At 32.0% G+C, this 26,408-nt stretch overlaps 1 protein-coding gene and 1 pseudogene across 2 annotated transcripts in view; one reads left to right on the top strand and one right to left on the bottom strand.

The window, feature by feature from the left end:
• Positions 1-5,685: 5,685 nt before the first annotated feature.
• Positions 5,686-7,781, bottom strand: LOC140436524 (protein arginine N-methyltransferase 5 pseudogene; annotated as a pseudogene).
• Positions 7,782-15,046: 7,265 nt separating this feature from the next.
• LOC140436522 (sialin-like) overlaps positions 15,047-26,408 on the top strand; it is a 60,035-nt gene continuing 48,673 nt past the window's right edge. The window contains exon 1 of one of the 2 annotated variants that reach the window (XM_072525408.1): positions 15,047-15,236. In XM_072525408.1, the coding sequence (XP_072381509.1) occupies positions 15,172-15,236 (65 nt within the window). In that variant the 5' untranslated portion in view covers positions 15,047-15,171. Of the gene's footprint in view, positions 15,237-24,763; positions 24,922-26,408 lie in introns of those variants that run through there. The other variant, XM_072525409.1, reaches the window with a different exon arrangement.

The following is a 26,408-nucleotide window of genomic DNA, read 5'->3' as shown; positions in this document are numbered from 1 at the left end:
TTCTGGCACAAAGTACCTGATTTCAGTAATCGGTGTAGACTTATATTTTAATTGTAGAGCATGATCAGCTTGCATCTCTATTAATTCTAATACTCAAGATGTTTTTTAGGTTATAATTATATTGAAAATGGAAAGCTCAGCTTGAATTATGTTAATTTCAAATGGATTCAAAAAAGAAACCGTGAGACTATTTAAAATATTTTAAGTTTTAAAATCTATTTTGGAATTCCATCAATATTTATTCTAGCTTTACTATTAACGGATAAATACATTCCACGATCGACCAATCAAGATCAGCCACTAGACAGTTACAGGGACTATTGTGGAATAATGAAGTAACAAAGAAATAAAAGAAGAATTTATAAAACAATAATGGAAAAAATTGGGTTGTACGGCGCCGAACTCTGGGAAACAGATAAAAACTTAATGCCATGGAAATGAATAATGGAGATATTGTGGGCTGACGAGACTTGATATTGAGAGAAATGAAGGTATTTGAAGAGAAATGGCAATTGATCTAGACACATTTTGAAGCCAAAAGACTAAACTGTTATGGACACCTGACATGAAGATAACAAATGGACTCCACCAATGAGAAGAAAACGAGGTAGATTAAGACGGTGCTGAAGAAAAGTAGTCGAAGATAGCGTGACCGTTAGAGATTTAAAAACTCTGTTAAAGATTGCTTCGACAGAATACGTTGGAAATTAGGATGCGAGAAACGACACGAGCTGTATAAAACTCGCCTAATAGTTTGACAAAGCCCAATAACACTTACTGTTTACTTAGCATTGCAGGAGCTTCATCAGTTGCAATGCTTAAAACTTTATTAAGAGGCACATCAAAAGTTTTAATTGCATACTGCTAATATCTAACATGCCTCATTCAGATTGAAATATTTCATAGATTGTGAGTGGCAGCTGAATAAACATGAAAAATCACTACAAGAAACTTTATATTACAGTTTGCCAGCAGATTACTTAAAAAATGATCGATTAAAAAGTTTATACGAATCATTGAAGAACAAATTTCGATAGCTATTAATAATTATAAATTATAATATCCTCTATCGCTCTCGTTGACAGTCCTGGTGAGATAAATGAATATAACTTATAGGTGCAAAATATAATCAAATTATAAATGGTTGTAATAAACAATCAAAAGTAGATTTAACGTGATTTTTGACACTCTTGTACAAAACGAACAAACTCAAATTAAAATGGTGGTTTTGTCCACGGTTCGTAGACTTACTACGGTTGCCTCTTCCGCCTAACCGATGAACATTAAGCCCGAAACTGTACTGTCGTGACGTAATTCTTCCCCTTCAACCAATCAACACTGCAATCGACCTGCCCTCTACATTCAGGTTCAATCGCGAATAAATGGGTTTTGTATTCTTGTGTACTCTGGTGACGTAACTCAAGCATCCCCACCCCAGTAGGAAGAGGCAACCGTAGTAAGTCTACGAACCGTGGGTTTTGTCGAAGTTACATTGAAAAAATCCGAACAAAATAAAAATAATTCTAAAGTAAAGAAAAGGTTGGTCATCTAATCTTTATCTATCAACAAGGTACAGATCCGGACAAGAAACCGTTCCAAAGTTCCGGTAGTTGTAAACACAGTAGCCACTCAAGCTACACTTTGAACGAAAAATGGTACAAGTTCTTCACATAGAGTCGAGAAGATATTATTAAGAACTATGTTTGCTCTGGAGGCCCCATCACTTTAATATACAATAAAAGCATTGTGATATCATATGTGAAAAAATATATATTTAGTATTATTATTGTATATATGAATTTTAAAATCAAAACGTATTATTTAAGTGCCAAAACAATGTGTGTTTTGTTACAGATAAAATAAAACAATTATTTTTTTGTTAGTTTTTATGCTCATACACGCAGCCACTCTCAAAAAATTGCATTATCTAACTAATGCCTCATTCAGATTGAAATATTCCATATATTGTGAATAAAAGCTGAATAAACCCAAAAAATAACTACGATAAACTTTATATTACAGTTTTCCAGTAAATTGTTTAAAAAATAACTGATTAAAAAGTTTATAGGAATCATTGAAGAATAAAACTCAATAGCTGGTAACTTGTGCTATTGACACAAATTTATGAAAGAATATGAATTAAATTTTGAGTGAATAAGTTCTTCACAAAGAGTCGAGATGCTACTGACGAGGCTTGCCCTGGAGGCCCCAGCACGTCAACAATCAATGAAACCGTTGAAGGAGTGAATAAAATTGCTAGGGGGAATCTTTGAATCGCTATTAGAAAAGTTGCTGAAGATGTCAACATACCGGTCTACCGGTGAGGTCATACCGTAAGATTTTGTCGAATGTTTCTGTAATGAAACGTGGACAGCGAAGTATAATTGAAAATATTTGAGCGCAAATATTGAAAGATATTTGGACCAACTCATTGTAACGATGGTTTTTGGAGAACTAAAATGAACCACGAGCTGGTCGATTGAAGGTAGAGCGCAGACATTTAAGCTGGCTTGGTAATTTAAAAAAATGCCACAAAATCGAGCATTAAAAGTAATTCAGAAATAAAAGCTTCAAGGAAATATAACAAAAGGAAGACTCCGTAAAAGATGGATGGACGATGTAGAGAAAGATCTTAAAACCATGAACATCAGGCAGTAGAGAAGGAAAATAACCTACATGGCAGAATGGAAGATCATTATTAATCAGACCAAACCCACAAAAGGTTGTATTATCAGGAAAAATATTGAAAAATGTTCGTTTTAGTCTTAGCACACACTGAATCTTGGAAACTGAATGATCTAGTATTAGAGGTAGTGAATAACTATAATTATTTGGGAATGATAGTAACACCCAAGTTTTTGATTAAAGTTCATCTAAAAAAGTCCCAGAGTTTGGCAAAAGTGGCGATTTACACGGCTTGGAGTAGTTTAGTGTCTAAGGCTGATATACCCTTTTTGGCTAAAGTAACAGTGTATGAGTCGGTCGTAAGATCAATTTTGACTTATGGTTCTCAGGTATTGGGTCTTTTTGAATACGATGAGGTGGAAATAATCAAAAGATTTTATATAAAAAACATGTTTTCTTGTCCAACTTATTGTCATAACTTTATGTTAGATTTGGAGACAGATATTGCTAGAGTCAGCCTATATACATATTAAAATCAATTTACATAAAAAATATATTGAAAAAAAAAGGGATATTCGAATGATAGGTTGCCAAAATTTCTTTTGAATGAGATCAAGGTCTAGCCCGTGGAAAGATTGGATAAGCATGGGAGAAAAAATTATTGAAGTAAGGTGTGAATGGGAATGGAGAGATAGCTAGCCTAGTATGATTAAGAGTATGATAGAAAAATAGAAGGAGGAGATACAGTGTCAAGCTGAGAATAGGGCGCTCGAATCAATTTTTTGTGGACACTAGAACTGCAGGAAGAAGGAGTAAACATGCATTATCTACTGGAAATGGAAAATTTTGGGGACAATCGATAGCTGTTCAAATTAAGATCTATATAAAGTAAAGATAACTTCTATATTTGAAAGATCGACCTGGCAGAAATGATGAAAGAAGGTTTTGTTAAATGTGTAACACAAAGGAAAGGGAAGATGTGATACATTTTTTGGAAAAATGTTCGGCGTTGAGACAAATTAAGTTAAAGTGGTTGGGTAAAAATGAACTTAGTAGAGTAGAAGTAGTTACTATGATGAGACAGGAGCGGGCTGAATTAGCAGGGTATTGTAGGGAGACATGGCCGTATAAGTATGAGTTATTAATGAGCCTATTTAATTATTAAATCGATTAGCATGGTGTTAGTTCAATAGGATGAATATATTTAAATTAGCATTAATAATTTGTTTGCGTATAGCTATTATCTTTTTATCTGTCTTATTATTATTATCTATTGATAATAGATCTATCGACTATCTTATTATTATTACACAAAAGCTTTCACTCCCTTTAAGAGACAAATTCACTCATTTCAAATGCAAGCTATACCTTACTGTTATACATTGTTATTATTGTTTAGTCTAGTGCAAAGTCTTACTCAGTAGGAAAGACACATTTAGTTTATTACTACAACATTTATACGAATATTTATTTAATTTGTTTATTAATTTTAATGTCCTTGTTAAACAGGATCAGCCTTAGTGTAATTTTTTGTATATTAGGGAATAATATTTGTTTGCCAACCCTCCTGATGGCATGTGCCAAAATCTCGCTAAAAGAGAATATTGAATTGTATTTTTTTAATGAGAAATAAAAAGGCTTTATTGATATTTCAGTATGTATATTAAAATGCTACACTCTATTTAGTTTTGTGCAGATTTCATAACTGTTCATATTTCTCGCAATTTTAAGGAAAACAAATGACAGGATAGAGAACAGGGAGAGATTAAATTGTGAACATGAATCGTGAGAAGTAGTAGAGGAAAGGAGACAGAACTGGGTTGAAGAAATGATAAGCCAAAAATAGAAATATTGGGAATAACTGAAACAAAGATAGTAGGAAAAAGCTTCAAGACAATACACAAGGTATACCAGCTATTTTGGTCAGGAGTAGACACAAAGGAGAGGACAAAAGAAGGGGTGGGACTAATATTCGCATCAAATAGGTTAAAAAACAGGGAAAATAAATAATTTTTCTTTGGTATCTACTTTAAAATAACTAAAACAAAAGAAGGTACATAGCACGACGAATATAAAAGATAAAGACGGAAATATTATATGTAATAGAAAATGTAAAAATAATGGAAAATAGATCCAATACTGGAAGACATGCAATGTGGATTCAGACATAGCAAAGGCATGCAAGACCTCATATTTATTCACAAGAAGACAAATGAGAGAGAAGATAATAAATAAGAACAAAGAGATACATATATGCTGCACAGACCTAGAGGAGACATTTGACAGAATTTTAAGAAAGGACATATGGAAACACTCGGAGAAAGAGGAGTGAATAGTAACGCACGAAATTATAAAAGATATAATTAGTAATAATAGACACATTGTAAGAACAAATAACAATGAAGCCAACAAATTCAAAATACACCAAGGTTGCAAATTTAATTTTATGTAATTTTAGTAAATTTTAATTATTATTACTTTTTTTTAACTTATATAAGCTTTGTCCATAAAATTGTACAATTTTCAGTGACAATAAAGCATATTTCTATTCTATTCAAACATGGATGCATTCTGAGCCCACTAGCCCACCAGTAGTGCTAGACGAAGCAGTGGAAAAAGCCAAGGAAAAGATAAGAAAACTCTCACTAGGATACAGGAAAATGAAACAAACACAACTATATGAACTAATATTTGCAGATGACTTGACCTTGATGGCAGATATCACCTACAATCTAGACATATTAAATTAGAAACTACCAAATGTAAACATAAATAAAACAAAAACAATGGTAATAGCTAGGATGAAAAAGATACAAGATGTAAAATTGAATGGGATGCAGCTAGAACAAGTAGATCAATTTAATACCTAGGAGCAATCATAGAAGACAACAGTAAACAATACCAGGAAATAAACATGAGGCTTTAACTAATAAACTTATTACAATGAATGTTAAGGGCACAATAGTTTCCGATAATACAAAGATGAGACAGACAGGTATTTGGCTAGTACATTTAGCTTCTGCATCTAACTCTCAAAATAGATTAAAGAAATACACAAAATTTCAATGTTTACCGATTTTATTTTATAAAAAGTTGCAGTATCAATGCTTCCGCATAAAAAAAGATCTCCCATTTGGATTGATAATTCCACTGTTTACTGGATTTATCAAACACCACTCATACCACACTTTATCACTTGACTCTGACCTCCAAAAAGCCACTTCAATATTCTGTCCTTCTTCCACATAAACAGGATTCTCTAAAGGAAATACAATTGGAAACCAACTGACCATATTTGGTGTATGAGTCTCTGGATGTATACTGAGTGTCACATCTTTGTAAAGAACTGTATCAAAATATCCTACAAATCCAGTCAAAAGACATGACAGTTCTGTTTGAAATTTCAGTTTCTTGTATCTCTGATTATTTATATGTTCACTCCAATTTGGATGCTTAAAAGTAAAAAGTGCTTGGGGTGAAGCAATTTCATAAAAGTTAGCCAAATGAGTGACATACGGTGTTTCATAACAGAACTGTAAAGTTTTATCCACTTGGCGATTTGTTCTTATCTCATTATAAATTTTAGTACTCTGTAGTGGTGCTATGTAAGAAGTATAAGACTGAGGTATAGATATGCCTGACTTCTTTAGGAATCGTTGAGCTCCATCTAGACATTCAGGGGATAATTCGTTGTCTCCAAAAGAACCCAACAATTCAGATACTAATATATCAGCTAGTTCTGGGGGTTTATATGTCCTCATATCACCATTGACAATAGTAACAGCATCATCCCATTCATCCTTATTTCGATGTACTAATGTATTGACTGCAAAAGGATTTTTTTCAATTGCATAAACCTTAATTTTTCTATCTAAAGCAAGTGATACATTAATAACAGCCTGTACCAAAGGACCTCTTCCTGCTCCAACTACCATTACAACTGGTGTCTCATCTTTTGGAAAAACTTCAATTGCTTTATAGACAGCATTTTCATAAGATGTGTATTTGATATTATCTTTTTCAAATATTTCATAAATAGTTGTTTCTAAGTGTTCAGTAAGTGGCTGTAGGGGGTTCTGGAGAAAATCTTCAAATCCATCAACAAAATCAGTTACAGTATCATATACATAAAGCTTTTTACCCAAAAAGCTTATATATCTATTATAAAGAGATAAGTCACTATCAGTATCATTTTTAATTACATACTGAACATCCAGACTCATGAATTTTTTAATAATTTCTTGATGAACTTTGGAGAGGACAGGTTTTCCATGTTGATTTGTTAAAAAGTGTGAAGTAGGTATCACAATTGCTCTGATAGGCTCCCCAATCCATCTTTTAAGCTCATTTTCTGGCAGTAAATGCTTAATATCACTTAAATCAAGAACTAAACCTAGTCTCTTATCATAATTACAGTAAGTACGAAATTTATTCCACCAATCCCAAGTATCATGTTCTGTTTCAGCAACAGGACTGTATCTGGAAGGGTGAGTCATTGGAATGTTAACCCATACACTATAATTAAATCCTGAAACTAATTTTGCATGCAAAACACGAGCTAATTGTACATTATCTGGTTTGGAAAGTGTCAACCAGATTGCTGGAACACCTAGATGAGATGCAAACCCCAATTCTTCTTCAAATATCATTTTACTATGTTCTCGAATGTGTTCTATCTCACTATCCAAGTCAATAGTAGGGGTTAATTGCCCAACCACTAATCTTCCCCAATCAGAACTCCTCATTACTCGATCTGTTCTTCCTATAACACAAGGACCATTGTTATTAAAGTTTCTGCTATAACTTGGATGTGTAAGTTGAGTAACTACAAAGTGGTATCCCTGTTCAAAAGCAGAGTCGACACCTTGTTTTATACTTGGAGGACAGCTCGTATAAAGGCCAACAGACATCCTTTTCTTTTTATCATCTCCATTTAATACTTCTTCAGCCATTCTCTAAAATATAAGACATTAGTTATATCATTAATAGATTGAAATAAATTGCTGAATTACCTTTATTAAAATCTAGTAAGAATGAGGAAAAACTGTTATTATATTAGAACTACAGTACTTTAACAAAAACTAAACAAAAAATATCAACGTTTTCGTTTTAGACCGGTACAAATTATAGGTTAGGTTATAACTAAAATTGAAAACCACGGATGTTTTAGAGGACGTCATCCAGATCAAGGCAACTTATTCTACACATCTAAGAGTTGCACTTTTAAATTCTTCCAGGTCATATTCAGCTTTGATTATAAAATTAGGTAGTTTAGACATCAAATCAATAATATTAATTTCTTCAGACAACAATAGATAAAATAGATTATAGTTTACGGTAGCGTAAACTTTGAATTTGTAGAGGCGATAAATTAATTATTCATTGATTTAATTTTCCTCTTGGAGAGCACAATTCTTAAATTAGAAGAATAAACGGTTTATTAGACCTACTGAAACTCTAAAAATTAACAATGTACAGAATGTACAGAAACACAGAAATTATTCTTTTAATAATGATACCATATGATACTACAATAATGAAACAAATGATAATTTGTATAGCTTTTAAACTTTTGTTTTTAAGACAATAAAAACCAAATTGTTTAAAAAAATTTATACTCATCTATGTATATTCTTTAACTAATTTTAAAATTTTCCAAAAATAAATTGTTTCCGATTGTGGCTGTTTTAGACTTCTGCGCCCACTATTGCAGACTTCCAAAGTTAACTAGGAACTGTCAACAAAACTGAAGCATTTTAACCATCGGGTTAGGATCTAAACTCCATTCGCTTAGCTCGGACAAATTTTGACAGATTCATTGTCGGAAACCTACAACACAACAATTCCTACTTCTCAGTATTAATAGCTCAAGTATCCTGCTATTACAGACTTCTTTCTTTAAAAAAAGAAGAATTATTCTAAATAGTCGAAGTGTATACTAAACCCATCAAATTTTGGGTAGTATATATTTAAAAAATATATATTTAGTTGTTATAATTTAACATAACTATTTATTATATGGTGCAGATAAATAAATATTGATTGTCGGTAATTCGCAAAGTTATATTTTATTTACTATTTAGTTTGTTTACTATTAATATTGGCTATGAGTACGGGTGCTTGGTTGTATAGTAATTTCCAGCCACTTTTAGTCTGTCAAAAAGTAACTAACTTCGCAAAAAAATAATTACTAAATTCACTAGACAGTTCGGACTGGGATTAGCGAACCGAGTTTAGACTCTAACTCGATGATTTTTACACAGGAGGCGGTTTAAAAAAAATTAAATTCCTCTGATTCTTTACAATATAAATATTATTTTAATTATTAAATTTGACAAATCTTTTCGGTATGCATTTTTATTGAACTACAGAATATATGAAATATTTTGGTTTGTATATGTTATGTATATTTGTAATACTTAAGTATTTTATTTTTCGGTAATGTAGTCATGGGTTAATTGTATCTAATAGGATGTTTACGCAGGTTACTAATAATAACACTATTATTATATTTATTGAAATTTACTATCCCATGTGAGCTGAGGATTTTCGTCATTCCAGAAGTGACTGTTATGGCGGTTAAACATACCATTTTTTGTAAAGTTCAATTCATCACACCAAATATTTTTTTTTTGTAAAATCTTGATTATGATTTATTAATGATTTATTAAAACCCATTCACACAATTCTACACGTCTTTTTTTTTTTTAAATTAGTTTATGTCAAAATATATATTCGTTAATATGTAAGTATTAATACGTTAAAGATGTTTCAAATGAATGCAGTAAATATTTACAAATAATATTTAACTTCTTTGACGACAAATGTTGGTTGCTTTTTATATTGGTTTCGTACATAAAAGTTTTTCGTTGCATTTCGATGCGTTTTTTCGTCGTTTTTAGTTGCATTATTTTGGGCGGAAGTATACTTTTTCTATCCCTGACAATCCCCTTTAGTTGTTAATGAAAGACACAAAGCAATCACAAGAAATGCTTATGGTAATTGACCCAGTTACCTTCAGAACTACAAAAAATAGAATGAGAGTCGGCTACTAAATTCTTAAACAATAAATTCGGAATTTAGCAATTTGGAAATAATTTTTAACAATTATTAGTACCTAGTTTTTAGAGAAATATAGATTTAGAAATAATGCTCTTTTGAAATAATTACGTGTTCAAATTACCAACTATAATGTAACTTGAGATTTTGGTGAAATGCATGCATTTGTAAATTAATCTTGTTACGATATAACTAAAGATAAATAAATAGTACTTTTTAATTAAAAAGGTACACAAATATAAGGGTTTTTTTTCTTGGTAGCTGCCTGTTATAAATTCATTTCCACTCATCCATTCATTTATGATAGCCATTCCAGAATCCGGGAACCCTGTACCCGTTTGTTCAGATCTAGTGAATGTGTACCATATGTTTCTGGAGTCAGTTGGTAGTCTCCAAAAAGTATTTGCCACCTACGATCTAATGCCTGCTATTCATACAAGATATGATTGACTATTTCAGGTTCTCTGCTACAAAACCTGCAGCCAAGTTTTCTAAAGTATATAAGTCTTTTTTGACTGACGCCTGTCCAGTAACGAAGCCTATTATGACTCGGAGCTGATTTCTTAAATATTCCAGTTTGCGATTTTTAACTGTTCTGACCACTTCCGTAACTTTTACCCATCGAGCAAAATTTTGCTCGATGCTTTTACCATACGATGCAAAACAATCTCCAGATATACCCAGATTCCAAAGGCTTTAAGTTTTCTTAGAGGTGGATCCGTTTAAGTACAACTTTCGATATAAAAGAATAGAGAACATATACCATCTTACTAATCTAATTTTCAGTCTCAAAGTAATATCGTTTCAACATAAGATTTTCTTAATTTTAAAAATGTTTTCTCTATACATATTCTAATTTCTTTGCTCATGTTGTAACCTGAGCAAAACTATTTACTTTGGTATACAAACGATTAAGGCCGTTCGCTCATGTCGGAGACTGGGCGTGGTTCTTTCAATCATATAGTAGCTGTGTATTATCTTTAAAATTAAAATGTAATGGCCACTATCTTTAAATTTATTCTCGTAAGGAACGAGTTCAAAAAATTGAAATGAAAATTTTAAAACAAAACTATCCTTTTATTATTTTTGTAATGAGCACAAAAATTATTAAAAGATTATACGTTAAAAAGTTACGTCATCCCAGAAAAGAAATTCAAATAACAATTTGTGTTTACAGTATTCAATTACCATGAGAAGTGTTTATACGAAACTAAAATTAAAATCGTATCATAAGAAAACAAACATTTAATATCATGACATTATATTATGAATAAGAAATATATGAAAATAAAATTATACTTTATCCCAAATTTCAAAATTCGTTTACATAAAAATACATTTGTTTATTAGGTAAAATACCTATTATAATTAAAAGATCAATAATAAATCATTTCACTGTTATTTAGTTCATAAATATTCTTCACTGCTCAATAAAAAAATATAAAATACATAGGTACAACCTGATTTATCCAAAAGCTAGTGGGCATGAAGAAGGGATATAATTTATTTCTTTTTACCCTCTAGGTAATTGGCTGACCGAAACCTTGGGTCTATTTATCAGGAACATACTATACACCATAAAAATGGATTTTATTAAAATGTAATTCATCTATTAAATGAATTTCACTTTTTGTCTATCAACAAGCATTTGATTAATATCAGCATTTGATGTTTCTTTATTTCTTTCTTTTTCCCCTTCTTTTTATCAGAGTGTCGGATTTGGGCTAGCTATTTTAATTTCCATTCACCCATCTCTTCCATTCTTTTCTATTTCGTGCCAATATTTTCAATTACTCGAGGAATTTTTGTTTAACTTTTCCCTTTTCTACGACTTGCTGTATCCATTGTTTTCTTAGTCTGATTCTTATTCTTTTTACGATCTTCTTTGCTTCATGGTCTTTTCTTATAATTTTGTTGGGTTGCATCATCATCAGATGCCCATACCAGTTCATTTGTCTCTTTGCTATTTTATTCATTATTGGTTCTTGGTTAGCCATTTTCCTAATAGTCTCGTTGCTTAATCTATCCCATTTCGTCCTTTCCAACTATTCTTCTTAATGTTTCGTCTCCATTGTATTTATCCTGCTCTTATGTTTTTCCAGAATTGTCCAGTTTTCACTTGCATAGAGCACCGTCAGGATCACTATTGCGTTATATATTTTTATTCTTGTCTCTCGTGTAAGTTCTCTTTTTTCCCAATATTGGGGCTAACGCATAGTATAACTTGTTTCATTTCTTTGCTGTGTTTGTTATTTCCCAGTCTATTTTGCGTCGTTAGTAATTATACTTGCCAGGCATTCGTAATTTGTAAGTTGTAGTTTTTACATTGTATCTTTATTTCATTATCTCTGCGTTCATTATCTTATTTGTATGTATTTTTTCCATGCCTTCATTTCATATATCTTGTCCTTTTTAACTGTTTGCATTCTTTAATTCCACACACTTCAGTTGTCGTTTTCTTTAACACTTCTCTGTAAGTATTTCATCTTTCTTTCATTGTCCATGGCATTTGATTTTTATACAATTTAATACATAATAAAATATATTATAGCAAATTTAGTAGCCGCTCTTAATTATGTCCCTTAACTGGACACACAGCAGTGTTCTATTTTTAATTGAATTATCAATCATATTTTAAGAGCAGTATTAGACATGAATACGGCCGGTTTGCGCTCGACCGTTTTGGGCTCTTACCTGAAATCGACCGGTTTGCGCTTTGCAATTTTCATAATTGAAATATCTAACTACTATAGTCTCCTTAATCGGCCGATTTGCGCTCTTTTGCAATATAATTTTAATTTCATTCTACAATAATAGTCTGGTGAACCTGCAATAAACAAACTAACATGTCAAATAAACACAAACATCTTTTTCCTTTAGATTAAAAAAAAAAAAATTCAAATCAAAACTAACAAAATTATTAAATTTTTCTAATACTGTCGAACAACAGAGTGGTCTTTAATCTTTAATACCTCTGTTTATAATCCTTCTACCTGGAAGTTAATTGTTTAGATATAATTAGTAACTAGAATTCCTAAAATGAGAGATCGCTGGAAATAACTTTCCTTTCTACCTGATAATGCCAACTGGTAACTACTTAGTCATTAACAAAGGGTATGGTAACAGAAATTATTACCTGAAAATTCTATGTCTAATGACCATATTGATGGTCAATCATTTCTATTGCATTCTTTGAGAAAGTAGGATCAATAATTATTGTGAATCAGTGTGAGTTAGTGTTTTAAAAATGGATGTGCAAATTATTGAAACTTCGAAGGGAAAACCATGTGCATTGTATAAAGGGTACAGTTTTCATATGAAAAAAAAAAAAACAAATAAAGATGGTTCGGTTTTTTGGAGTTGTTTGAAAGAGAAAACTGAAAAATGTCGAGGCCACATAATTATGGATAATAACACAATAATTAAGGAAGCCGAACATCTGTGTCAGCGACAGAAGTAAAGCAGTGTGTCTTCAATGCTCGAAAAAGAGCTAGGGAAGACAATAGTTATTTGCCGATGTCAAAAATATATCAAGATGAATTTCAAAGATTATATAGTCAAGGACTGGATTTCGTGACAGACATCCCAAAATTCTCTTCAGTGAAAAGTGGTTTAAACGATTGTAGAAAACGTGCGCGTGGGCTGCTCACAGATCCAGCGGCAGCATCTGAAATAGTATTTCCAGAAGAAATTATTACAATGAGCGACAAAACGAAATTTTTATTTATCGACAAGACTACTCCCTCGGGATACAGAGTCTTGGTGTTTGCCAGCAACAAAGCTAGGGAGATTTTGGATAACAGTAAGGACACTGTATTTATGGATGGAACATTCAAAAGCTGCACTAAGCAATTTAGTCAAATATATACCGTTCATATCGATATTGGTAGTACGTCAGAGGAGACAAATACCATTGATATTTGCGTTACTTCCTAAAAAAACCAAAGAGACATACGATATGTTATTTTCATCAATGAAAGAGAAACTACCAAATTGGAAACCATCTCTTATAAAACTGGATTTTGAACAGGCAGTGATTGGTGCCTTAGAAAATTATTTTCCCGAAGGTTTTTTAACCGAAAATTTCTGGTTGTAATTTTCATTTCAATCAATGTATATGGAAAAATGTTCAAAATATTGGACTTGTTAACCTATTTCTGAAAAAATTAAACAGTTTTATGACTACTTTGTCAAACAATGGTTAGAAAATACTCACATTACCAAGGACATGTGGAATTGCCATGATCAAAGATATCGCAGTAATAACGTTTTAGAAGGTTGGAATCATCGTCTGAATACATTAATAAGACCACATCCCAATGTATTCCAATTAGTGAAGTGCCTGGTTAAAGAAGCAGAATATTGTGATCACCTTTATGATCGATTTACTTTCAATCTAGAAGGAAAGCGGTGCAAGAAAACATATATTAATCTTGATCAAAGAATATCCAAAACTTTACAGAAATATAAACATACAAGGGACTTAAGGTTGTGTTTAAGGACATTGGCATATATCCAGAAGCTGCAATAGACAATTTTTTATTCCCAAGATTTTTTTGTATTTTACTGTATACAAAGTTTGAAAAAAAAAAAAATGAAAAAAAAGCAAAAAAAATTAAAAAAAGCAAAAAAAAAAAAAATTAACAAATTAAAAAAAAAACGAAAAAAAAATGAAAAATAAAAAAAAAAACATCTTCTAAACACGCCAATGTTTATATTATGTATAAACTATGACAGTCCTAAGCCTGAATGAAAGTGTGAAGGGAAGATGGTTTATTTTTATTTTTTTATAGTTTTATGATTTTTTAAAACTAATTTTACTAGCCTAACCGTTACCTGATCGTTATGGTAGAATAAAATTAAACGTCGATTACAAGAGAGCGCAAAACGGTCGATATAAGAAAATAATTAGCTATACATCTCCATTAAGAAAGTGTTAGAGCGCAAACCGGCCGATTTCAGATAAGAGCGCAAAACGGTCGAGCGCATATCGGCCGACACCATTAGAAATAACTAATATTATGCACTCTTATTATATTAATAATTAACTTATCGACTTTTTTCATATACTTTTGTATTGTATTGTAATTTGTACTTATTTTATCTATATTGTTATGTATTTTAATTGTGCTTTAGTCAGATAACGATTTTAACATATTGTGCAGTTATATATTTTGTATACCACATTTCCTGTATTTGGTCTTTGCCTGTTGGAAAGAAATCTATTTATCTAATAGTTGCGTTTACAATTATTGCTACGTTCATCAACTATAATCGCCAGCTCTAGGACTAATATACCTGTCGCAGGTGCGAGGCTGAAATCGCAACTTTCAACGCAAACACCAATAATTAGATTCGCGAAGTCAGTGAAGTGTTCGGCCTATCAGCTACCACTTACCATATGGTACTCGTGAGTGAGACTGGAACTGGTGCCAAATTCAAAGTTAATGAATAGTGAAGTGGCGCTGCAAGAGTTCTTATCTGAAGATGACCCACAAACCGGAGGGGGGCACTGTTGGACGGTTTGAAGAAAGCAAACGAGAAGATATCAGGTAATTAATTGAATATATTAACATTCGAAAAAGTATAACGGTTGGAGTGAAAGTATTTTTAAAGGTTAAAGTTTTTGTATCTGAATTTGGCGAATTCTTTTGTGCAATGTAAAGTATATATTTAAAGTTGAGTTGTATCTCTGGAAAAATGTGATACCAATTAGAGAAAAAAAACATAAAATAGTAGATATGTATCACTACCTTATCCCAAAATCTTAATTTGACAATATTGTTTAGGGATATTAAAAAAATTTTGGTGGTAATGCAGATATTCTTAATTTTAATTATCGTATTGTATTGCTTATACTTAATTATATAAATTTCTGTTACACTTATAAAGTACATTAAAGAAATTAATTTCTTTATCTATATATACCTAATGTTTTACTTGTTTTGTTGTTATATTTCTGCGTCAGTAAACTTTGTTTTCGGGGGGAGACTTTCGATATTTATTTTAGTCTTCAAGGTTGAATCCCCTAGCGTGGCTAAATGTTACAATAATTATAATTTTAAATAGAAAGGGGGGCCAAGCGGCACATAATTTTAAAGGAAGTTTAATGATCTCTCTAATAGTAGCCTAATTTATTATTTTTATCGTAACTAAGTTAATTATTCAATTAACAAGTAATTTCAACTTGTCTGAACTGAGATTAAGGTTTATAAATTATTATGTAAATAAAATTACTTTATTTAGTTCCTTTTAGTAGAAATTGTTAGATGATTAGTTGGCGTTATTTCGCCAACGACCTTTGAATAACAGGGAAAAAATGTAATCTATACGCGACATGTTCGATTTTAGTTATTTTACTTTTGTAACAATAAGTATATCAGCGAAAAAAGATTCAATAAAATAATTAAATAATTTACTCTTCTCAATAAAGAATTTAAATAATATGTGTCTAAAATTCGCTTTTCTGTGCCATGTTGTACCGGCTTGTTTCCTTATGTCATAGTCCAATCTTAAATTTGGACGTCTTCTTGATCTCTTGACGCCTCTTGGATACCACAGTCTAATTCTAGTTTTTTGTCTGATCCATTCTATTCTTTTTCGATCTTTCTTTGTTATACCTAGCTCCATTGACCTTTGAGTGACTTTGAGTTACGATATTATCTCTTTCTTTAGTGTCCAAGTTTCGCAGCCGTATGTCATGATTGGTAGTATACACTGATCGAATGCTTTTTTCTTCAGGTGGATTGACATCTTCGATTTGAATATAACTGCATTTCTACCAAAAGATGCCAAAGCCAGTTTCATTCTTCTGTTGATTTCTGGGAGAAGGAGCCAGATTTATGTATTAATTGTCCAAGGTATACATACTCGTCTACTGTCTCAAGTGCAATAATAATTATATGTTGGACATCCACTAGCTCGTTGTACATGGTTTTTGTTTTTGTCGAGTTCATGCTTTGGTGATATTGCGTCTACTTGTCGGACGCCTCTGGTAGTGGGAAATTCTGGAGTGTTTTCATAAATTTCTATCTTAGCTTTTGCTTGTGTGTATATATTTGCTAAAGTTTGTATGTATGATTTGTCAATGCCTTGGTTGGTCGAAGCTTCTATTACTGCCTTGGGATATATAAAATCGAAAGCTTTTCAAAATCTATGACGGTTTATGCTAGCGGTATTTCATATTCTTTAGCTCTACTAATTAGTTCTCGAAATGTATGAATATTATCCTTAGTACTGAACATAATTCTGAAGCCAGCTTGCTCTCTCGTCTGTGCAGCATCTAATTCGTTTTTTAATCTGTGGTTGATGATCTTTCTGAATATCCTGTATATGATTGGTAGTATATTTATAGGTCTGTAGTTTTTGATATCCTCTTTGCTACCTTTCTTATGAATGAGAATTATGTTTGCTGTATTCCAGTGCTCTCATATGCATCTCGATCTTAGGCAGTTCGTAAATATTCCTGCTAATATTTTCTAGGTTTTATTGCCAGCGTATTTAAGCAGTTCCACTGTTATACCATGTATTTCAGCTGCTTTACCGCTTTTCATTTTTGTAATTGTCGATTCTACTTCTTCCTGAAGGACTTCTGGTACATTTTCTTGGTTACTGATTATTTCTTCAAGTGTGTCAGGGGCTTTGTATAGTTCGCTGTAGAATTTAGTCACGAGTTGTATTATTTCATTTGTGTCTGTAATTCTGGTGTTTTCGTTTGTTAGAGCAACGATATGTTTCTTCCCAATGATTAATGCTTTTCTTGGTTTCTTATAGTTTTTCCTGTTTTCGATTGCATTTTCCACCAGTCTTTCATTGTATTTTCTTATGTCTTCCTTATTGTCTTACAAAGTTCTGTGTATTGTATTCTTTGTATGTTGCTACTTACTTTCATTTCCGTTCTTTGTTTGGGATCATTTTAGTTTTATTAAAGAGTTTACTATGTTCATTTTGTTGTTGGGGGCCTCCGATTTCTTTGGCACTCTGTCGATTTGGTCATGTAATTTTTCATCAGTTGTCTTTTGGTAGTGATCTGAGTTTTCTTTTATATTTGTATATATATATATATATATATATATATATATATATATATATATATATATATATATATCGCTTGCTGAAAACATTAGTGACGTAATTTAAAAATAGTAGTTTGTAATAAACTGCGTTTAAAATTTTGAGCTGAATTCAATCGTTTTTGATTGCTCTGTAGCTGACTATTGATATATTTTCGGACTTTATTCATCTTTGTAGGCACTCAGTTCACATAATTCAGTAGTTTAGCTGCTGACGGTTGTATTTTTACAATTTTTTTTACGTTACATCGTTAATGCCCTAAAGTACGTGGAACTTTTTTTTGTGAGGTACTAGGGACGAATTATTTTATTAACTTGGTCATATTTATTAAAAACATGCTAATATAAATTTGGTTACATAAAAGTAATGCAAGTTATGTCGAACGTTATAAATAAAACCAAAATATTTGATCTAATTTTTATTTAAAAATTGTTAGATATCAACACTTTTCTTTGCGGATGACCAGGTAGTAATTGCCGAAGAGAGCTACGGTCTTAGATATATGATAAGAAAACTGCAAGAAGAATATGAGGTGGCAGATCTAAACATGAATATTATGACAAAATGTGAATATCTCTCAGTGGGAACAGATGAAATATGTGACCTAGTCTTGGAAGACGACAAAATCAAAGGCGTGCAATCCTGCAAATATTTGGGGGTCATTTTCAACAAGAAGGGAAATAGCGTAGATGAAATCAGGGAAAGAATAAAGAAAGGCAGAGCAGTGACCCGTACCTTAAACTCTCTTTTCTGGCAAAAAAAAAACAATTCGACGAGAAACCAAAAAACACATTTACGGTAGTATAGTCTAAAGTATTACACTTTACGGTTCGGAAGTATGGGACGTCACCAAAGCTAATAGAAACAAACTTATGACGACAGAAATGGATTATCTGAGACAAAGCTGCGGTAGATCGAAACTAGAGAGAGTTAGAAACGAACAAATAAGAACAAAAATGAAAATGGAGCGAAATATCAATGATGACATAGAAAGAGAACAATTAATCTGGTTCGAACATGTTAAAAGAATGCCAGAGTACAGATGGCCTAGAATAGTACTCGAATGGATTCCTCTTGAAAGAAGAAAGAGAAGACGACCACGGAGAAGTTGGCGCAACGATATTGATGAAGCAATGGCGGCAAGGGACTTAGAAGAGGCAACTGCATATAACAGAAAAAGATGGAAATTGGGGGCAGAGAAGCGGCGACAGCCGTAATCAATCCATTATTATAATATATAGATATAAACATTCAAAACTCAATATTATTAAAAATATCTCATAAAGTCGAAATAAATCAGATCAAGACAGAGTTTTTCCAATGGAACATTATTCTGTGACTTTATAATTCAATGCATTGAAGAAGGGAGCATGTATAGGTGGTATAGATTTATTTTGCATGGGGGTTTGTAGGTCATCATACTTTTTCTTACTAATTTTAACAGTATCCAAATATGCTGGGAATAGATCATAATTTTGTAGTTGAGTTATTCTGCTCCTTGTTTTATTAATTCTAATTATAACTTCTTTAAATTCTGTGCTAGTATAAAAGGTTTTATAAAAATAACGGTCTGGGTAATTTTTGTCGACTTTGATCATAACTATATCGTTAAAATTTACATTAAATGACTGACTAGTACAATCGGATGTCATTATGAGCCAATTTATTGATTTTAAATGCACTTCTTCTTTTACTTGCAGTACTCATTATTGCTGCATATTGAGCAGGTAGGAAAATGGGGCCCGATTTCAAAGCTTTTGTAATGTTTTTTCGATTATCGAGTGACTACTGTCACTTTATTTATGACCATGTCCACTTCAAAAAATTTATGGATAATACTTTTTATTTTGAAATAAGTAACTACATACAAAAAAGTGGATACAACAAATTTATCTTTGCCTTGTCCTCCACAGTTATCCGAAAAGAAGAATACTTCCAAGTTTTTAGAGTCAGCTCGATTAGCCGCTTTTCTTAAATATTTAAGTTGGCAAGAACCTATTTTAATGGATCCACGATTCACTTCCCTTTCATGCCAAATATAGCACTCTACAGGATTAATTCCTTTATGTTAAAGGCTACAAACTGTAAAATTGTAGCAATTTAAATGAGACTTATAATAAAAAGCTGAAACGTCACCTTTAAGAAGTGGTAGAGCTGCTTGTAAATCGAAACAAGCCCCGTGAAATGAGTTGCTAATATTGCTTTTGTCCGCATTTTTTTCTTCTCTGCTCAAGTTCTTTTCTAGAATATGAGATTCATAATCATTTTGAAGGGCATTTTACATGTTAAATCCATAATTGAAGGATATATATATATATATATATATATATATATATATATATATATATATATATATATAATCTATAAATAAATGGCATGTTAAATCTATAATTGAAGATATGCCTGTACATAGACAACTTTCCATGATCCTTACCACTATCGTTATACCACTGAACATAATCACGGTACAGATCAATCACTGTCTTGCCTTCATCGATATACTTTTTCTGAATATTCGCTCTTGTGTAATGACTCTCTACTGCAGGTATTGACAACAAGTGTCCATGCATATCATTTTTTATTTCTTGAGGTACCTAAGTGATATAAACCTTGGGATTGGTTTTTCTTTATGACAACGTCGAGACACGGTAGGAATAAATCAGTTTTCACCTCCATCGTGAACTGGATTCTAGGATATATACCATTCAGATGGGTTTAAAAAGACACAAAAGCATCCCTGCCATGGGGCCAAATGACGAATGTATCGTCAACATGTCGTAGCCAACATATGGGTTTGAGCACTCTATTTATTGAAACCCCCCCATACCAATCGTTACTTTCTCATCATCCCCCTTCACAAATTAATTCAGTTATTAATACGCTTGTAGTCAGATCAATACGTCTTTGCGAAGATGCAAGTAGACCCGCTGAGCTCTCTTGTTTAAAACAAACCCTTTATCCAAAACGGTTACCGCGAAAATCACATCAATAGGAGCATCCACAGACATCAATCTGCCACTTAATCTCAACCCAAAGACTCGGATCCTCATCGTACGGAAGCTTTTCTTCCTTATATCAAAGGTCTCACTGACAAAATCGACAAAATTCTAAAATCAAGAGAAATAAAGACAATATTTACCCCCAACAAAAACTTTCATCTCTTGTCTGATCAATCAAAAACAACATTCCAAATGAGCAACATGGAGTTTATGAAATTCCTTGTGCAGACTGCCCACGATCTTATATAGGACAAACAAATCGTAGAATCCAAAATAGGATTTATGAACATTACATTTCTGTTTGAAATTCCTACGCAATTTCAGCTATAGGTCAACACCATCTTCATACAGGTCACAAAATTAATTTTGAAAACTCGAGAACCATAGCCCCCATCCGCTTCTATAAACCAAGAATTATCCGAGAAGCCATAAAAATTGAAAAAATGGCCAAATTGTCTCATTAAAAGAGATGACGGCATACGGTTACCTTAGACTTGGCAACTTCTCATAAAGAAAATATGGTCCGCTCCATCCGTCAATCTACTGTCAGAAATGGTCGCGCCAACCCCCGCGCCTATCTCCACGCTGGGCTCCACGCCAACCTCCACCCAAGCCATCATCATCGAGGGTATAAATGACCCGCCCTCTATTCCCAGCACCAGTAATGCATTGATTAGTGATCAGTGTAGTATTGTCTGGGGCTTGGAAGACTGAGACCTTGGAAGCACCGAAGAAGACATCGACGAGGATGTCAAAAGCTCGGCGCAATGATAATCGACGCAGTTCAATCCCGAAGACTGTTGAATTTAACATTAATTCCTGTAATAGTTTTAATCTGAGCTCTAAGTTGAATTGTACTAACCGCGGAAATCTTTCGGAACATCTAATTTATTATCTTTAATAAAAATTATTCATAATTCCAATTTAAAATACGTTTATTTTGACGTTTCGATTTCCAGTTCGAAAATCATTTGTTTAATTTGTATTGTGAGAACGGCTTCCGAAGTGGGAGTCGAAACGTCAAAATAAACTTATTTTAAACTGAAATTGTGATCAATTCCTATTAAAGATAATAAATAATTGTAAAATGCTACAAAAGCAAAAGATCTCAAAGGCGCAGAAGGACATCGTGGTTGAAGAACTTCAGACAGTGGGCAGGAATGACAACCATACATCTATTTAGAGCAGCTGTCAACAAAGTTGTATGGACCAACGTGATTGCCAACATCCACAGAGGATAGGCACCAAAAGAAGAAGAAGAAGAAAATGCTACAAGAAAATAGCTTCAGAACAATTCTTTCATGATCTAAATTCAATGTTAGAATAAGATTATTAAAGACACGTTGGATAAGGTTTCTTTCACATTTTTTCATAACCATATCAATAGAGATAGAAGACAAAATTTAACAGAGCATCTTATCGGATAATCATAAGTGTTATCATTATCCAGTAATAAAAACTCCTAAAAACTAATAATCCATGTAACTTGTTTTTAACTTGGCTAATAAAGTTTTCCGTGATTGCTGTCTTTACATTGAAATCCTTTTTGTTTCGATCCGAGTTTGCCTGTATATCTTTCGTTGGGTATTAGTATTTATATTTCGTAATTCGTGTTTTAATATAAAATACTAAGGCTACTTAAAAGAAATAATGCAGTCTCTTTCATTTATGTAAAAGGAGATGCTGGTATCTCGGGTAACACCAAAGCAGATTATTTTGCTAGAGAAGCGGCTTTAAAAGGTTTAGAAATTAGTTGGCTCAATAAAAGTGATTTAGTCTCGCTGAGTAAACAAGAATTAAAAAAAAAAACGGGGAAATTAAATGGAATGCTTTCTGTAACAGAAGTAACAATCTTTATACAAAAATTCACCCTGTTTTACCTACTGCTAAATGCCTTGTTAATCATGCTACTGTGAAAGCCTATCTTCATAGATTTAATTTCAGTGAAACAGAACTTTGTGATTGTAATGGCAACACTGACGATATCAATCATTGGATGGTCGGGTGCATATATAATGATGCTGCTATTAAGTATCTATTGGAAAATCTGATAAAAGAACAAATACTTCCTCCTCAGTGTCAATCTTCTATTTTATATATCTCTCGTCTTAATATTAGGCTTAACCAAATTTTTTGGGGATATTTAAAAAGGAGTAAAAGAAAAATTTAGGATGGAATATGTAATATATAAATCTAGCTTTGTTCCCTCTGCCTATCCTTATTTATATATTTACCTCCTAGCAATTGCCTGGCTTGTGTTGTAATAAAGTCGCAATGAAAGACACCTTAGCATGAAAAGTATCCCTATATTATGTAATCCCTTGTTGGTTCTAAATATTCACTTTAAGTTGGTTAGGGCATTAAATGTAACGAATGAAAATATGGTTTCTTGTCAACCTACTGATTCTTGTGATACTGATGTTTACATCATATTTTTAATTTACCTCTAGGCCAAGTACTATGTTGTTAACAACTGCAATAGGTTAATACATCATTGGCAAATTCAAGTAGTCAAATACATTATCGTGGCTAAATGGATCAAGTTATCTAAAGCCATTAATTAAATAAAAAAACCTAAAATCTCTTTTATAAAAAAATTAGTTTTTTTCCTATAAATTATTTAAATAGATAAAAAATGGATTCACCTTTTTTTAACTTTACATAAAAAGATTGAGGACAAGTTAAGAATTACACTTTTTAAATCAGGGTCAAGGTTTTTGATCAAACAACTTTTCATTTCAAAAATACAGTGTGGGCCAAATTATTGGACAGTGAACACTGAGATTGTATATTGGACTGACAGATTTAAGTTGATTTTAAACAAAAATTAAAGAAGAAAGATCTTGGTGGAAACCCAGTCGGAAAGAAAAGTACTCTTTCTTTACAACACTCCTGGTTAAAAAAATTTCAATAATTTTGTTTGCTAAAAGTTTTACTTTTCTCATAAAAGATTTAATTTCAGCCCTTAATGTTGTTTATTAACGTAACACTGATTAAAAAAAGGACTATCTTGGCTTCTAAAGGTCGTAGGAACTTTTTTTTTTTCAAAAGTTGTGTTTTTTTACCAGATTTCCGAATATTTTTACTTTGAACTTAATTCTACGTTCTAGTTATTGTAAAAGTTTAGAAGCTTATAAAGTTATATTTATTATTAAATCATTGTTTGTACATAAATATAATTTTTAAATTTTTTTTTCCATAGGTTATTAATAAATTCTATATGGTCTTAACAAAGAAAATAAACCTCGGATTATTGAGATACATTCAGTCAAATTATCTGTACCGGCCTTAGAAATTAGCTCATTTTTCAAAAAATCTTATAAACAAATTAAATTTCGCAACAACTATTCAACAGATCTGGCCCATCTTTTGCACATAATTCAAACAAGATAAAATCCTCAAGTTCAGCAAATTTTAATAAAAAAGTTATTAACAATATTCAAAAACAGCGATTATGTTGTTCATTTTTCAATAACTTTTTTGTTTATTAACATAAAATATATTGTCAGAGAGAAGAAGAGGTCTAGATACAATATGTTGGTTCATGCTGTGACAATTACATTTTAGAATATGATATGTGCGTTTTTTTCTGAAAAATAGACAATAATGTGATGTTCTTTGGTGTGGCGAAGTATGTGGATAATTTTAGTATTAATAGTTTAAACAAAATATTAAATTTTGTAAAATTTTCACAGCAAATTGTCCTCATGAATATTAATACTTTATTTAACTAAGAGAAAGGTTCGAATGTCGTATGCAGGCATAAACCAGTTCTTAGGAAAGATTTGTTTGGAAGAAAACAAAAGGTTTTTTGAACAATGAAAGATAAGAGCTCGTTTTGTAGAACAGGATTAGAAATTTTGGGAAAATTTTGTTCACTAATGGTATGGTGGATTTTACAAACTAGAAATAGAAATATTTGAAGATTTCTTTGAATTAATATAAACGGTTTAAAATGAAAGTGGGATTTTGGGGGAGAATTGGAAATACGACAGACTAAGAAATAAGAAAAAGTTAAATGGTTGCTTGGCTGTTGAACAGAAAAGAGGTTCCAGCAGTGGTGACGTAGTGGATAGAAAATTTTAGTAAAGAACAATTTAAGTGTAGTGAAGGCAGTGATAAACATTTGGCTTACAAAAAGTGTTATGCAGATACGACATCAGCTGTAAGTAAAGAAATTGTATTTTTTTTTGTGGCATAGACTTTCGTCATTCAGCCAGAAGAAATTGTATTAATCTGGAGTAAATAGCAGTAAGCATTTTTTTTCTTAAAACAAAAACATTTTTTAAGAACCGTATTTTTTCGACCGAGAGATAAAATAAAAGACAAGATTATGTCCTGTTTTTTATTGGTTCAGCTTTGTAGGAAGCAGAATCAGGGTTAGAAATAAGTCAAATTTACCATAAAGAAAATTATAAAGTTTTTATGTCTGGGGAAAATTTTGTTTTGTAATTTGATTGTCGCTTTTCGTTAGATAAATTCTATGCATTTAAAAGAGAAAAAGTAGCTATATAAATCAATAAATAGTTTTATAAAATTAAACGTGGCATTGTAATATTATTTTTTTTTTATTATCATTATATTTAGTATCAAAGCATGTGGTGTTCGTGTGTATCAAGGTATAAAAAATGCTTATTAAAAGCTTAAAACTTTTATTTTAAAGAAGATCTTTTCGGAATTGAATCATTCTATCATCAGTTTAATAAAAAGTTGTTAAAAAACATTGTTTGGCCACAGAAAACACTGGAAGGACATCAGTAACAAAAACAATCCTCATGGAATTTACAAAGGTAAATGCAATAGACCGCTAACTTCGCTAATTAATAAAAACTAAAAGGGGGGGCATCTAACATCACCAGCTCCGGGGGCACCCCCCGGAGCTGGTGAGATTTTGTCGACTTACCTCTGATCTGTGCTGGACTCTAGGGTTAACTCGTATGTTTTTCAATGTGCCTCCAGTAAGTTGTCGTTTCATCGTTTTCGTGGTCTTCCTACTGATCGTCTTCCTATTGGGGAACCGTCTCTTGCCGTCTTTACTACTCTATTTGTTGTCATTTGGCTTATATAATCGTTCCATTCTACTCTTCTATTTCTTACCCAGTTCTTGATGTTCTTCACCTTCAATCTACGTCGTATATCTGTACTTCTAGCGTTGTCCCATAGTGTCTTACCATCAATTTTTCTAAGTGTTTTCATCTCTGCTGTTTCTAACATCCTTTTTGTCTTCTCTGTGTCAGGTCTTGTTTCTGCCGCGTATGTCATTATTGGTCTGATGACTGTTTTGTAAATTCTGCCTTTCATTTCTTTCCCGATATTTTTATTTCTCCATATTGTTTCATTTAGGCAGCCTGCGGCTCTGCTCTATTCACTTGATCTTCCACTTCAGTTTCGAGCTTTCCGTAGCTAGATAATGTGATGCCTAGATATTTAAACTCCATCACTTGTTCTATTATCTGACCTTTTAACTCCAATTTACATCTTAGTAAATTTGCTGTTGTAACCATGCATTTTGTCTTTTTTGTGGAAATTAACATGTTAAATTTTCTGGCGGTTATATTAAATTGGTGCAGCATAGGTTGTAAATCATCTTCACATTGCGTCGTCTGCATAGCAGATTAAGTTGTTTTTCTCCCATTTGGTATCCTTTTTTAG

Source organism: Diabrotica undecimpunctata, chromosome 3, assembly GCF_040954645.1.
Source record: "Diabrotica undecimpunctata isolate CICGRU chromosome 3, icDiaUnde3, whole genome shotgun sequence".
NCBI lineage: Eukaryota > Metazoa > Arthropoda > Insecta > Coleoptera > Chrysomelidae > Diabrotica > Diabrotica undecimpunctata.
Note: the sequence above shows the minus strand (reverse complement) of the source record. Positions and strands in the feature narration are given on the sequence as shown.